Source organism: Natrix helvetica (genome assembly GCF_964273705.1).
Source record: "Natrix helvetica genome assembly, chromosome: 4".
Lineage (NCBI taxonomy): Eukaryota > Metazoa > Chordata > Lepidosauria > Squamata > Natricidae > Natrix > Natrix helvetica.
The window spans coordinates 65,306,960-65,321,536 of record NC_138550.1 but is presented as its reverse complement, the minus strand read 5'-3'; the positions used below and the strand labels follow the sequence as shown (position 1 = coordinate 65,321,536).

At 41.2% G+C, this 14,577-nt stretch overlaps 1 protein-coding gene across 1 annotated transcript; it reads right to left on the bottom strand.

Annotated features, from left to right (window-relative positions):
* Positions 1 to 2,910: 2,910 nt before the first annotated feature.
* Positions 2,911 to 13,728, bottom strand: TASL (TLR adaptor interacting with endolysosomal SLC15A4). The gene is made up of 2 exons (XM_081952856.1): positions 13,652 to 13,728; positions 2,911 to 4,077 (listed from the first exon to the last, which is right to left on the bottom strand). Exon 2 carries the CDS (start codon positions 4,074 to 4,076, stop codon positions 3,201 to 3,203), a length of 876 nt encoding a protein of 291 aa, XP_081808982.1. The 5' UTR covers position 4,077; positions 13,652 to 13,728; the 3' UTR covers positions 2,911 to 3,200.
* Positions 13,729 to 14,577: the final 849 nt, after the last annotated feature.

Here is a 14,577-nt window from a genome sequence, read left to right as displayed (position 1 = left end):
CCTGGCTCAGATCTTGCTTTACTTTCGCTGCTATCTTTTCATAACCACTAAAAGTATTTTAATTCCACAAACAATGGAGTTAGGAGTTTTCTTTCTTGGTTATTGAGGGAGGCACATCTGACATTAAGCAAGATCTGACCTCGCACCCATCCCGGAGTTAAAAGCTTCCATGGGGAGAGCACCCAAATGTCTAACCCCTGCAGCAAGCAGGAGAAGATGATGGCAAGGGCCACAAACAGCTGAAAACCAGAAGATGATTGGCAGTCAACTGAAAGAGAGGATCTCATGATGACCCATGCTTTACACCTTCTTCAGGAGGCATGGGAACGATGATGCATCCGTGTAAGTCTTGCTGAAAGGGAGAGTGGATTAGCCAAGCAGGCGGAGGGGGGAGCAGAAGATCTGGTTAGCCCTGAAATGTCCCTGAGAACAGCTACAGGAGCTGGGCAAGAGGGAGGGGCCCAAGCCACAGCAGCAGCAGCAGCAGCAGTTCAAGCTCCTCCAAGAAGTGGGGGAAACTCCCAAAGGCTCCAAATGCCTCGGATTCCTCCACTTGGAGTGAACTACAGAGGAGATCCCAAATAACTCGGTTTTTTTTACTGCAAGTTTGGGATTACATGCAAGAGTATGGGGAGGATTTCTCATCGGAAGTTGCCGAAGTGAGAAGTGTTACTATGGCTTTGGAAGGCAAAGCGGCTGCCTGGATGGTAGTCTTGCGTAATGATGATTCCCCACTGCTGAGAGATTACAAGGGGTTTATGACTGCCCTGAGGAAATGTTTTGATGACCCCCTCCTAAATCAAAAGGTGAAAAGCAGGATGAAACCCTTAACCCAGGAGGGAAGGCCTGAGGCTGAGTACATGCAGGAGTTTTGTGAGCTGTTTGTGCATACGCAAGGGAGGTCTGAGAAGGCACCAAAAGCAGGAAAGGAGGGGCATTGGGAGCCCAACTGCTACGCTAGACATGGCCTAAAACTGGTAGGGAGGTGCTCCCTTGAAGTGAGTGATGTCAAGTTAGCCACACCCAACCAGTCACATGACCACCCAGCCATGACCACAGAACTGGTAGTAAAAAATGTGAATCCCACCACTGATTGCAACCCATTCTTCTTTATCCCATATCCACACATAGCATGTCTACCTGTTTACCCTTTAAACCTTCCCCCTTTTACTTTACATGGAAAAAAAGAAAATGAGTAGAAAGCATGAATATCAGAATGGTCTATATATGGAGAAATGTATTGAAGAAGTAATAAGAAGATGGGTTGAGGCATCAGGAAAGATGATACCATATCTTAAACGTTTTAAAGAAAAACAATGTGTTAAAAAAAAGCAGCCTCCCAAAGCTTTGGTTCTTCTTTTATTCAGCACCCTTTTCCTATATGGATACATGCCAAAGAAATCAACTGAGAACCCTGAGTCATTAAGCAAGTACCCACCCGAATCCAAGCCATTCTGGCTTTGGTTCCTCTCATCATCCAAACTTCAATAAGTTACGGACTATCTATCCTAGCTCTAGCCTTTTGGCTGCTCCGCATTCAGGGTCTGCCTGAATCTTTGTTATGTAAAATAGACTAGCTCAGTCCTTTAATGGCCCATTGACAAAGGTGGGGAGGGGGCTATTAAGAGTGAGTCTGTTTCCTGCCTAAAACATGTTTCTCCATTTCTCATCCAGGTTAATATAATATTCTGCCTTTTTAATATTTCCTAGGATATTTCATTTTTCTAGTAAAGGGGTGGGTGCTAACTTTCTTTAGAAAAAAAAAGGGGAGGAACCCAAAACAGGCCCAGAATCATAACATACCAAAAAGTCTTTTTGCCTTTGCTGTTTTGGTTTTTATTTTTATTTTTTGGGAATGCAAAGCCAGAAGCTCTTTGCAAAGGTGCTTTTGGTATGCTATGGCTCTGGGGAAACTTTTGGCTTTTTTTCACAGCATGAATCTCAGGCCCAGGCCAACAATAAGGCCAGCTATGTCTTGTGAGTAGAAACAAGAAAAGCAAAAAGATGGCAAAGGTCAGCTGGGACAGTATAACACAAGGTGGCCGGGGACCAAAAGGGCATGGGGGAAACATAGGTACCGTATTTTTTGGAATATAAGCTGCACTTCCCCCCCCAAAAAAAAGAGGGTGAAAATTTGGGTGCATCTTATACACTGAATGTAGCCCCACCCATCCACCGGCCCCCACCCTTTGGCCTCTGCCTCCCAACAATTTATTTCCTTGGAGAAATAAATGGAGAAAATGGGGCTTGCGGAGGCAGCAATAGGCCATGGCAATCCCTACAGCCTGAAACAGCTGATCATCGGGAGGCCCTGCTTAAACTGAAATTGAAAGTGAAACTTGCTGTTTGCTGCAAGGAGGCAAATTGCTTGGAGGTAGAGGCAGATTTTTTCCTCTTGTTTTCCTCCCCAAAAGCTAGGTGCATCTTATACTCCGGAGCATCTTATACTCCGAAAAATACGGTAGGTAGTATTATTGCAGTCGTAAGTGCAGGTAGTCTTCTAGGCTCCCAATGTGACCATAAGACTTTGGGCATGAATCCTAAGCTTCTTCATTTAGCACTTCATAACTTTGAATGGTCACTGAATAAATTATCATAAATCAAGATCTACGTATACATTCTGAAATTTCTATAAGCTGACATGTTAGAATTGTGGATCATTTTTTTAAATCTATAAATAGCTTCTAGGATAAATTAAAATGGCAAATCAGAGGTAAGAAGTATGAAAATATATTTTCAATTATGCTGAAAACTAAAATATAGGATTCTGACCCAAAGAGGAAAAAATGTATTTATTTTTATAACAATTTATTGTTACTATATATAATGAATTTACATTATATAAATTATCTATACATCCAAATGATGCTCCCATACACAAGAGGAAGCTTTCACCAGGTTTGAGAGCGAGCAATATTTTAATAGATTGCAAAAGAATAATAATAGTTAATAATAATAACAACTTCAGTAAAATTTTCAAAAGTCCCTCCCTTATTAACTGAACCTTTTGCAGACACACAAAACTATTTAACAAGGAATGAGGAGAAAGAAAAATAGAAACACAAAAGAAGAAGAGGAAATGAAAAATCCTGGAAGAATTTACCTGTGAAATAATTAAGATTTGACACTTCAAATTGTATCCTGATAGTTTTGTAACTCAGAAATTAAATTGATTTCTACATTTCAAGATATAGTGATCTTTATTTAGTGCTGAACTGAGAAATGTGAAGACTGGGAGTGCTCATTTCACTTGACACCTTTCCACTAGCTAATTGGAGTAGGCAGTTAATAACCATATCTTTGGCTTCGGTGGTCTTCATGTTCATCTCTTGTGATAACTTCATGCTGATTTGATCTACATTTGTCATTATGAACTCTGAAGTCAAGATTTGAGTGGGAGATATGCTGCTGCCCATCATATCCATAATATATTGTTTATAAAACTCTACCACTTTCTCCTCCAAATAATTATTCAGAATTGAATTTGAGAGAGGCTGCTGATGCTCCATGATGCTGGCCACCCGCCAGCATGATGAATTCCTTTGGGATGGTTTCTGTGGGACCTCAGCAGGTAGCATTTGAATTGAATCTATTGGCAATGGAATCTCTGATGAGTCCAAGAATGGGCATATCCCACTGTCAAAAATAGCATCTCTTTTAATTGAATTCATTGGTAGCACCTGATCACCAGCTATATGCAGGTCACTGTAGTTCTTGCAAATGCTTTTACAAGAAGAAGGAACAAGGTAAGTGTCCTTGCTTATGGATGATCCCACATAGATTTCCACAGGTTCAGATGCTTGCCTTTCAAATACTGGATATTGAATAATTTGCGACAATGTGTCTTTCTTTTGTTTATCATTTATGGTTTTTTTGGAAGAAACAGAAATCATAAATGTGTCCATGGACCTATAATTCCAAAATAAGCTTTTACGTTGCATGTTGTCTGTTGATTCATGAGTGATGCCATTTAATGACTTTAATTCCTGTATTGCCTCTTCTGTTTCTGCTCCACAGAGTGTGTAATTCAAGAGCTCATGATAAGGGATTTTACAGAGATATCCTTCAGACAACATTCTTTTGGAAGGGAGGAGAAGAAAGAAAGATTATCAGAACATGCTAAATATTACTAATAAAACAGAGCTGACTGTGAGTTTACTGGCTGAAATACCTGGCATGGTATTTGATCAAATATAATGAGTATGATATCTAAAGTGATTCTTAATTAATCATAACCATTGTTTTAAAGCTCAAGAAAGTTAAAACATGACGAACCAGCCATATTGTATACATGTAAGGGTTTATTGATAAATCAGGAGCCAAATTCTATTAGGGTAGCCACACTCTTTGTTTCTCAGTATGAAGACCATGACAATGGAAGACCAATCTGGTCCTTTCCATTAATGAGACAACAAACAGCTGTGGGGAATTTGTTGAGCTGCTCACTATCAGATAAAAGAATTCTGCTTTTGCTAAGGGCAGCATTACTCTGCTGCATTTGTCAGCTACAGTAATTTTAATCACAGTCTTTGGCCTTGGGAATTCTAATGAAAAGAAATAAAGGCCAAAAATAGCACTTCAAAAAAAACTCAGCCAAAGAATATAAAATATCTTTGAATGATATGTTGCAACTCACTTTTTTTTAACCAAGAAAATGTTTTCATTTTCTTTTCTTTTTATTCCACTTCCTGTTTTTCTAACTGTGAACCTGCAAAAAAAGGTCTTTCCTTCTATTTTGAATTGCTTATATTCAAATATAGGCTGTTGTAGAAGACAATAGTTTCTGTGGAAAAGTTGTGTTTTTTAAGCAATATATAATTTTTAGCATATCTAAACAGTTTGGTTAATATTGGTTAAGCTTAAAATATTAGTAAAGGTTCTCAAAATTATTTGAAAAATTATAAATACTTTACAATAATTTGACTCAAATATAGAAAACAATTTAATCATCAAGTGTTTCTTTAATAGTATTTATGCACTTAAAATAAGTTCTAAAAGAAAAGAATATCTGTAGCTCAAACTTGAACTGTGGAGATCTTTGTGCTCTCTGAGCTGGGTTGTTTGCTTATAGAGGTTCATTACTCAACTAGGTGACATATCAGTGAGTATGGGGTTTGCCAGTTTTGATTTATTCATGATTTTTCCTGGTCTCCTTATGATTTTTTGTAATTGTTTCTTGCATCTTCATCATTGTTTCCTGAATCATAATTAATGTTGCTTGCATGCACTGTAGATTTGTTGTTGAGTTCACTTTTCAATGCCTAGCGTGCTCTCTATTATACACTGGTTTGAGGGCGATGATGTTGCTGATGCAGGGTTGGGTGCTGCCTTCTTGTTCATTTTAATAATGGTTGTTGTACTCATCATTTTTATTTTATGTACAATCTTTTACAAAGTTACATATAATTCTCCCCTCCCATTTCTTATCTCCGCCCTCTTTCCAGGTTTTCTGCCTGGATGGACTTCTGTAATGAGCCGAAGGACAGAAAGGGGGAGTAGTGAGCTCCCTCCCATATTTGGGCATACCAGGGGTTGTAACACAAATATATATATATATATATATATATATATATATATATATATATATGTGTGTGTGTGTGTGTGTGTGTGTGTGTGTGTGTGTGTGTGTGTGTGTGTGTGTTTGTGTGTGTGTGTGTGTGTTTTAATTGTTATTATTACTTATATATAATAAGTGAAGACCTGGTAAAATGCTCAGTTAACTTAATCTCTTATATATTGACTCAGTTATTCAATCTAACAATCACTTATAGTTCACTAACCATATATATTAACAATTTTAGCAATCCTTATCTATATCCTATAAATACCATATATCAACTGTTCACATCAGTCACTCTTATATCTAGTTCTATGTTCTATATTCAATATTTAACACTACATTTTTCAGACCTACTCTATATTCTAATATTTCTTATATTCGATATTCAATATATTCAATGTATTTAATTTAACAGGTTTTTAATTCATATATAATCACATAAAGTTTGCAATAGTTCACATATACAGTATTTTATCTAACATCCAGTACATATTTCATTTAACCACAATTCAATTTATTCTGTGATTCTTCTTTCAATGTATTCTTTTAACATTTTTACCCTTTACTTCCACGGTCAGCCTTCAGAAGTTTCAAAGTTTCAAAAATTCCAAAAGTTCCTTCTTTTCCTCTTATAACTTTTTCAGCAAATTGCATCAGCCATTTATTCAGTCTCTTTTTACTTACCATATTTTTGGAGTATAAGACGCACCTTTTTTCCTCAAAAAACAGGCTGAAAAACTGGGTCGTCTTATACATTGAATACAGCATTTTATGCCTCCTGAAGCCCCGCCCCCTCCACCAAAATGGCCATGCATACCCTTATGGAGGCTTTCAGAGAGCTCCTGGAGACTAGGGAGGGCAGAAATGAGCAAAAATGGGCCGTTTATTGCCCCCCCCCAGCCCCCAGCAGCACTCCATAAGCCTCCATAAGGCTATCCATGCAAAACAAATTGACAAAAAACAGACCCGTTTTCGCAAAAAACAGACCATTTTTGCTCATTTGGGGGGGGCAGGAGGACTCTGCAAGCCCCCCCCCCCAAGGCTATTCATGCCTTTTTTTAAAAAAATGGGCCTGTTTTCACAAAAAACGGGCCATTTTGGGTAGGTTTGCAGAGTGCAAAAACTTTTTTTTTTCTTTTTGGAAAGTTCTTTAACTGATTGATGAGAATTACATTGATCAAGTGCTGTGCCAGCAGAAACAAAGTCTTAGGTGCTGCAGAATGTCGGCTATTTCCTTCTCCAGCACATGGATAAATACACCTGGAAACATCTACCTACCTACCTACTCTCACTCTCTTCCTCCCTACCTACTGTATTTCTCTCTCTCTCTCTATTTCTCTCTCCCTCTCTCTATCCCTTTATCTACCTACCCACCTAACTCCTATCTCTCTCTCTCTCCCTACCTACTGCATTTCTCTCCCTATCTCTTTCTATTTCTCTCTCTCTATCCCTCTCCCTACCTACCTATTACCTGCCTACCTACCTACGCTCTCTCTCTCCCTACCTACCTACTGTATTTCTCTATTTCTATCTATTTCTCTCACCCTCTCTCTCTTCCTTTATCTACCTACCTACCTAACTACTCTCTCTCTCCTTACCTACCTACTGTATTTCTCTTTCTATCTCTTTCTATTTCTCTCTATATATCCGCCTACCTACCTACCTACACACTCTCTCCCTACCTACCTACTGTATTTCTCTATCTATTTCTCTCTCCCTCTCTCTATCTCTTTATCTACCTACTTACCTATCTAACTACTCTCTCTCTCTCCCTACCTACCTACTGTATTTCTCTCTCTTTCTCTCCCTCTCTATCCCTCTATCTGCCTACCTACTTTTTTAAAATGTGCCTCTTCAAAACCTTGGTGCGTCTTATACTCTGGTGCGTCCTATACTCCAAAAAATATGGTAGTTCCTATTTTCTCTTTGCTAGATGGTGCTGTTGTTTCCTTCTTCGTCTAGTCTTTTTTGTTTTTTGCAAAAAGTTTGCTTTTTTTGCCATATATCCACTCCTGTAGTACACCAATTTTCTTCCAAATATAACCCTCTAAACGCCTTCTTCTCTGTGACCATTTCACCTGGCTCCAATTTCTCTCTGTTTATTGTCAAAATCTCTCTAATGTTCCCTCCTTCTCTCCTTTTCTCCTGTTCCCAAGCCTCTCTGCTGCCAAAGGAAATTGCATGCTCTTTCTCTCCTTATCGCTGCTGATCTTGAGCTGTGTCCCAGCCCGACTTAGAGTCTCAAAATTCTAGTTCAGACAGTTATAAGAAAAATCTTTATCATTTTAAAATGTTTTTAGATGTTGTTCACCACTGATGCTATCGTGCTGCTATATTCTCTTCCTCATTATGGTTCGTCACAGCTCTGAATTGGACATGGATGCTGATTTCTTCTCCATTGGTTTCAAGGGGTTTCTCTTGTCCGATTGGGAGATCGCCTATCTCCACAACGTCACCTGAGCTTCCTCTCTCTCCTGTCATACCCTTTTCATCCTTTCAGGATCTCCAACAAAAAAAACCGAGCAAAGTAAATAGAGCTGCCATTCCTTCACCGCCGACCTCCTTGACAATGTTTTCATCTGGACAATCCCCAGATGACCTACATGTAAGGCCTCTAATACTGCAACTCACAGTTTGGGTGGAACAATCACCCAGTCCCCCCAAGGCAAACATCCCCGCAATACAGACAGTTCATTTTGCTTTGCAATAAATGGTTTAAATTTGACCCCAACTGACCCCTTGGGCCACCCACTCCACACCCCGTTCAGAACCTTAACAATGGTTCTGTCCTTTGCTGAGTGACGAGTGACCTCGTTAGACATCAGTGGGCCTGGTTTCCAGGCCGCCTATAAGCAAGACCAGAGTGTCTGGAGTAAGATCGTCTAAAAGTTCCAGCAGTGGGCACCTGCTGAGGGCATCAGCATGACCCAGAGTCTTACCAGAGTAGTGGATAAGTCTATAGCTGTATGCCACGAGAAAAACAGTCCAACAAGTCATTCATGGCAAGAGGGATGCAGGAGTAGGGCAGTCCTCAGCCAAGAGCCCCAAGAGCAGCAGTTTGTGGTCAGTCATGAGTTCAAATTCCCAATCGTACATGTACTTGTGAAACTGCTTGACCTCTGCTACTGCAGCCAGTGCTTCCCTGTCCAACTGGCTGTAGTTCCATTCAGCGTCCTGAAATAGTAGGCAATTGAGGGCTCAGTTCCATTGGGCAGGTGATGGCTGAGGACTGCCCCCACCCTGAAGGGCAATGCATCACAAGTCAACACCAGGGGAAGAGTCTGGTTATATTGTACCAATAGGTTGTCAGTTGACAGCAGTCATATGACAGCAGCAAATGCTGCAGCTTCAGATCTGCCCCGGGTCCATTTGGCATGTTTTCCAAGAAGCCGATGCAAAGATTCTGCTATAGTCACCTTCTGTTGCAAAAAAAACACTGTAAAAATTAAGAAGGCCAAGGAACACCTGCTGGTTCGGTCTGGTTGTGACATGTGGGGGTGTCCTGAATAGCCTTAATTTTGGAATTTGTGGGATGAATCTCAGAGCCATTCACCAGGTATCCAAGGAGTTCAACCCTAGGTACTGCGATTTGACACTTTTCTTTTTTAAAAGGAGGTCCTTTTCTCTAATTTGGTTAAGTACAATCCTCAGATGTTTGAAAAGTTGTTCTTTATTTGTGGTGGATACCAGGACATTGTCGAAATAAGGGACTACTCCTGGTATCCCCTGCAAAAGTCATTCCATGAAACTTTGGAACAGTGCAGGGGCTATGCTGACGCCAAATTGCAACCTAGTGCATTTGAATGCATCCCTATATGTCACAATGGTTTGGGCCTCTGCTGTAGCACCATCTACTGGCAATTGTTGGTAGGCCTGTGCCAGATCTAGTTTGGCGAATATATTCCCCAGCCCAAGGGAGTGCAGTAAGTGCTGGACAACAGGCATTGGGTAGACGCTTTGCTGAAGAGCCTTGCTCAGGGTGCCCTTATAATCTGCATATATGGGAGTCCCCACATACTTGCCCAGGTCTCTGCTGAAAACATCCTCGAACTCATGGATCAATTTTTCAGTGCTGCTGGCATTGATGGCATTGATGGCATTGATGGCAGTTACCCCCATGCCCAGGGATTCAAACCAATCGAAGCCGAGCAGGCTTGGAAGGGAGCCACTGACCACCATCAGTTTAAGTGGCCTGTCAAACTTTTTTAATTGGACACAGAATGGGCCACAGCCTAGGACAGGGATGCGGTTTCCCTGATAGTCACTGTGCCGCAGTTCTTGGCGCTTCAGCTGTTATCTCTGGAGGCTAAGGATGGCCTTCTTCAGGGTTGTCCAGGATATGATGGTCAAGGATGACCCAGTATTGATTTCCATGCTGCAATGTGACCCCATGATTCGGATAGTGACTCACAGATTTTTATTGCTTGGCCTGCTGGCTTGCCAAATCTTTGTCTGGAACTCTTCCATTGAATCTGCCCTTTCTTGCTTCTGCCGGGACTTCAAGGTCTCCCATCTGGGTGGTCTCGGTTGTCCCGCTGGCTGGACTCAGATTTGGGTTGTTGGACTGATGCCAGAGTTGCGTGGCAGACCCGGGGCAGACCCGGGGTGGGGCGGGGTGTCCCCTCCAGTCGCACCTCTGGCAGATGGTGTCCCTGAAATGGCAGGTTGATCTTTGGTGGTTTCCCCCGCAGCCGGCGCAGTGTGGAAAACGTCCTTCGGGTTCGTGTACTGTCTTTTTCCTTTCAAAATAAAGGCGGCAAACTTCACCCTTGCCATCACAGCTGTTGCTCGGTGTTCTTGCGCTGAACTGTGACAGCTGTTTGCTTTTTGGGCTGCCATGTTTCTGCAGTGTTTCTGATGATTTTGTTGACAATTCTGTAGCTCTGGCCTCATCAAGTGCAATTTGTAATGTGAGATTGGTTTTCGACAGCAATATCCGCTGTAGGTTAATGTCTTGCACGCCACAGATTATTCTATCGAGCAGCAGCTCATCCAGGTCTCTGAACTTGCAGTACGCCGCAGCCTTGCAGAGTGCTGCAACGTACTGGTTGATAGTCTCTCCTTCCTTCTGGTTGCGTAGACTGAATTCATGTCACCACACAAACTTGGAAGGCTTCAGCACGTAGTGTGTTTTCAATGTATTCTGTAATGCAGATCAGGTGATTGTCTGGACTGGCATCGATTCGGACAGGGCCTTGGCAGTATCAAAGACTTCAGGCCCACAGTAGCTCAGAAAAAGAGCCCTTTTTCTGCTGTCCCATAAACTGAGAAGGTCATTGGCTTCCATAAAGCACTCAAACCTTGTCATGTAGGAATCCCAGTGTTCCGTGGCTGGATTGTAGGGAGCTGGTGGGGCATGCATAGTCATTTTGCTGAGCTGAGGCAACTTTGAATTTGCCACTCAAAATGGCTGCTTGGTGCCTGATGGTGATCGCTCCAACTGAGCATATGTTGGATCACGTTGTCAACTCTTTTTGCCTAGTTGTCTTCCAATCTGATCCTTGTTGCCACTATTAGATTGGATGATTGGATGAGACCCAGGCTTTGGTGACAACAAACAGCTCTTTATTAGAAAACTATATACACATTCAGCATTGGCCTGTCTGACAGCTAGCCCTTTTATAGGGAGTTGTCAGATGGCTCAGCCAATCGTCTTTGAGTATTCTCCTGCTGGAATGGAGGACCTTGGTAGAGCCTATTGCTCCAGTCTCAATATGTAACACACACACAGTCTCATTTGTTTCCCTCTCCTTTCCCTCTCTCTCACTTTCTTCCCACAGCTTTCTCTCATTTCTCTCTCCCTCTCCCCCTTCTGTCTCTCTCTTTCTCATTTGTTTCCCTCTCCTTTCCCTCTCACAAAGAGGACCGCATTCTTTGTGGACAGCTCAGCATCTGCCACGATCCTCTTCATGTCAGCTCAGGAAGGGAGGAGTAGCTGCCACTTCCACTGCTAAATGCAGGAAGGGAAGAGCTGTGGCTCTTCCTGTGCAGCACAGCCGGCTACTCTGAGCATGCAGTGACAGCACAAAATGTGATGCAAAGGCAGGTACAGGGCTGCTTTGCTTTTGCACTAAGCCTCCAGCCATCACCTTGTCATGTCCCCCCCCCCTTGCAGCTCTTCCCAGTGGGCACAAACTCCAGTCCGAAGTAGCAGGAGGCAAGGGCTGCCTTGAGCACAAATGTGGCACTTCACTCCTGCACTAAGGTTCCAGCAACCCTCCTCCTCCCCCTCCTTCTCATGACCCCCTGACCAGCTGTGGTGAGGCTGGGAGGGTGCGCAAGAGTGGGGAGATCCTCCTCAAGTGAGCAGCCAGGCTCGGCCAAAGTGCAGCAAAGTGAGGCCGGCGTCAGTCGCAGCCAGGTGCGGTCAGTGTCTCGGGGCACAGAGCAAGCGACCGAAGCATTCCCGGCACCAACAAGGGCTGTAAGAAGCTCCAGCAAGAGTGAGGCACTGGAGAATGTTCTCAGGCCAAGGGAGAGTGATGGGGAGGGGAGAGTGAGGGCCAGGGCCAGCCAGTGGTGGGATCATCCAACAGGGAGTCACATCAGAGGGCCCAAAGAACCACATGTGGCTCCAGAGCCACAGGTTGCCAACCCCTGGTCTAGGTAGAATGTGACCAAGGCATGCTTTGGAATTATCACAGCTCATACAACAGTGATCATTAACAACTGAGCCTTAAAGAAAACCTTCTGAATATGGATCCACTCTTTCATTCAGATACAGACCCATTGAAAACAGGCTAAACTTCAGTATTCCCAATCTGCTTTTTTTACTCATCAGTGTCACCTCAATCTTGTCTGAATTTAATTATAGCTTGTTCATATCTACCTGATTAGTGAGTTAAGTAATGTTCAAGATATTGATTTGGATAGTAAGGCTTTTATTTATGCATTATCAAATTTATATAGCCTAAAGGCAATCCTGGGCAGCAAACAATAATAGATAAAACAGCCAATATAAAAACAAATTAAAATCTAAAGAGCCACAATAATAAATATCATAAAAATATGAACAGTAGACAAAGGAAAGATAAAAATGGCTTCCTCAGTAAAGGAGCCACTGAGACAAATCTCTGGTTTCCTGGGAGACCCAGGAATAATTCAGTATAACTACGTCTTGAGAGTCTTTTGGAAAATGTTGGTGTCATCAACATATTGATGACATGCAATGCCAATATCTCACGTGATATTTCCAAAAATGTTTCACATACATATTGAACAATATGGTGACAAGATGAATTATTGTAGGCCAGAGATCAACAGTCTACAAAACAAATATAACTGCACATTTTAGAACATGGTCTGACAAGAATACAGTACCAAAAAGATGCTGAAACAATGGCACTAAAAGCTATTAAGTGCCTCTGGAAAATTAGCAGGGCTGCATTGCCCACATCTAATTTCAAATTTAGGTCATCTATCTAAGCTACTACAAAGGTCTCAGTAATCTATTCCAGCTGAAAGTACAATAAAAATGACTCCAACTTCTCACTTTAGAATTAGTCAGCTAAAGACATTGAATGTACATTATTTTCCTACAATCTGCTGCATACTTTAATCGTAGATAGGAATAAATGTGTTATACTATATATAAACATGGCACATTGTACTGATTTTGTCTTTGTACATACTTGTTCAGTTAATATATTTTTGGCATAGTGATGCCATCATTATGTGATTTCTTTCATTTTAGCACCCATTTCTCACTGCACTGCATGAACGTGCAATTTCCTTGAACTATTTTATTTTAGATTGTGTTTAAAACCTTTACAAATTTAGGATTTGTTTATTTAAATTATGCAGACACTGTCAGGAATCAGTACTTGCCGTAGAGGGATTGGTCTAGTTGTTAAGGCACCAGGCTAGAAAGCAAGAGACCGTGAGTGCAAGTCCTGCTTTAGCCATGAAAGCCAGTTGGGAGGCCTTGGGTCAGTCACCGTCAGCTCACCTCACCTCACCTCACCTCACCGGGTGGTTGTTGTGTGGAAAATAGGAGAAGGAAGATGTGCGTTTGATATGTTCACTGCCTTATTTGTAATAAAGGTAATAATAAAGGTGGAAATAAATATAAATAAATAAATCCTCACTTACCTTCAATAATTAAACTTTTCCTTTAAGGCAATATCAGTGCCCAGTTGTGTAATGATGAACAGAAATGTGGCATAACACTTTGGATGACATACACAATACATATGCAATACTTTTGTTTCCGTTAATGTGGACAAATATTTCTTTGCCATGCCTGTCCCCCTCCCCTACCCAATTCCTGATTGCATTGCTCATGAAATGGAAATCCCCTGAATGTATTAAAGAAGGAAATGTACAAGTCCCTCTCTTGTGTCACAGTCTATATAATTCTTTCTTCCTCTTTTTATTTCCATGTGAAACCTTTTTGTAGAACTATATGTATTAAAATAGTTTATTGTTGTGTGGTAAGGATTTACAGCTTGATCAAAATTTCTAACCCCCAGTGATTAAGAACAAGAAACTCTATAGGACAGCACAACAGAAAGCAGCATTGAAAGAATGTTGGCTTTTTAAAATGTCAGGTATGACTAGATGAAATGGTTATTATATTTTTTTATTTCAGACTTTGAATAATATTATTTATAAATGTCATGTGAAATATCCAATTCATGATTAAATTTATGCAGAACCAAAGTGTTTGATAAATACATAGGCAAAAAATAAATTATCTCCCTTTGAGGAACCAGCAACAGCTTTCTGGTAGAAGCCATACAAAAGATCCCAATTTTATTGCATATTCAGATAAGCTTAGAAAAAATAACTGCATAGCTGCTTCTTTTCAGTGTGTCCAAAATAGAGTCTAGGTCATATAATCATTATATTGAGGCTCAGTTATTTGAATTGGTCAATGCATCTGCATGTAAGTCAAAAACATAATAGTTACTGTGGGATAGTATCATCCCAGCTGAAGCTTGTGCAGCCCCAACTCTGTTGTTGTTCAACATAGATGTTTCAACATATGCAATAATATTGGGGTATTTATTGCTTCA

Bases quoted from the DNA above. Each gene is read 5' to 3' on its own strand.
- TASL (XM_081952856.1), bottom strand. From the start codon at position 4,076: ATGTTGTCTGAAGGATATCTCTGTAAAATCCCTTATCATGAGCTCTTG.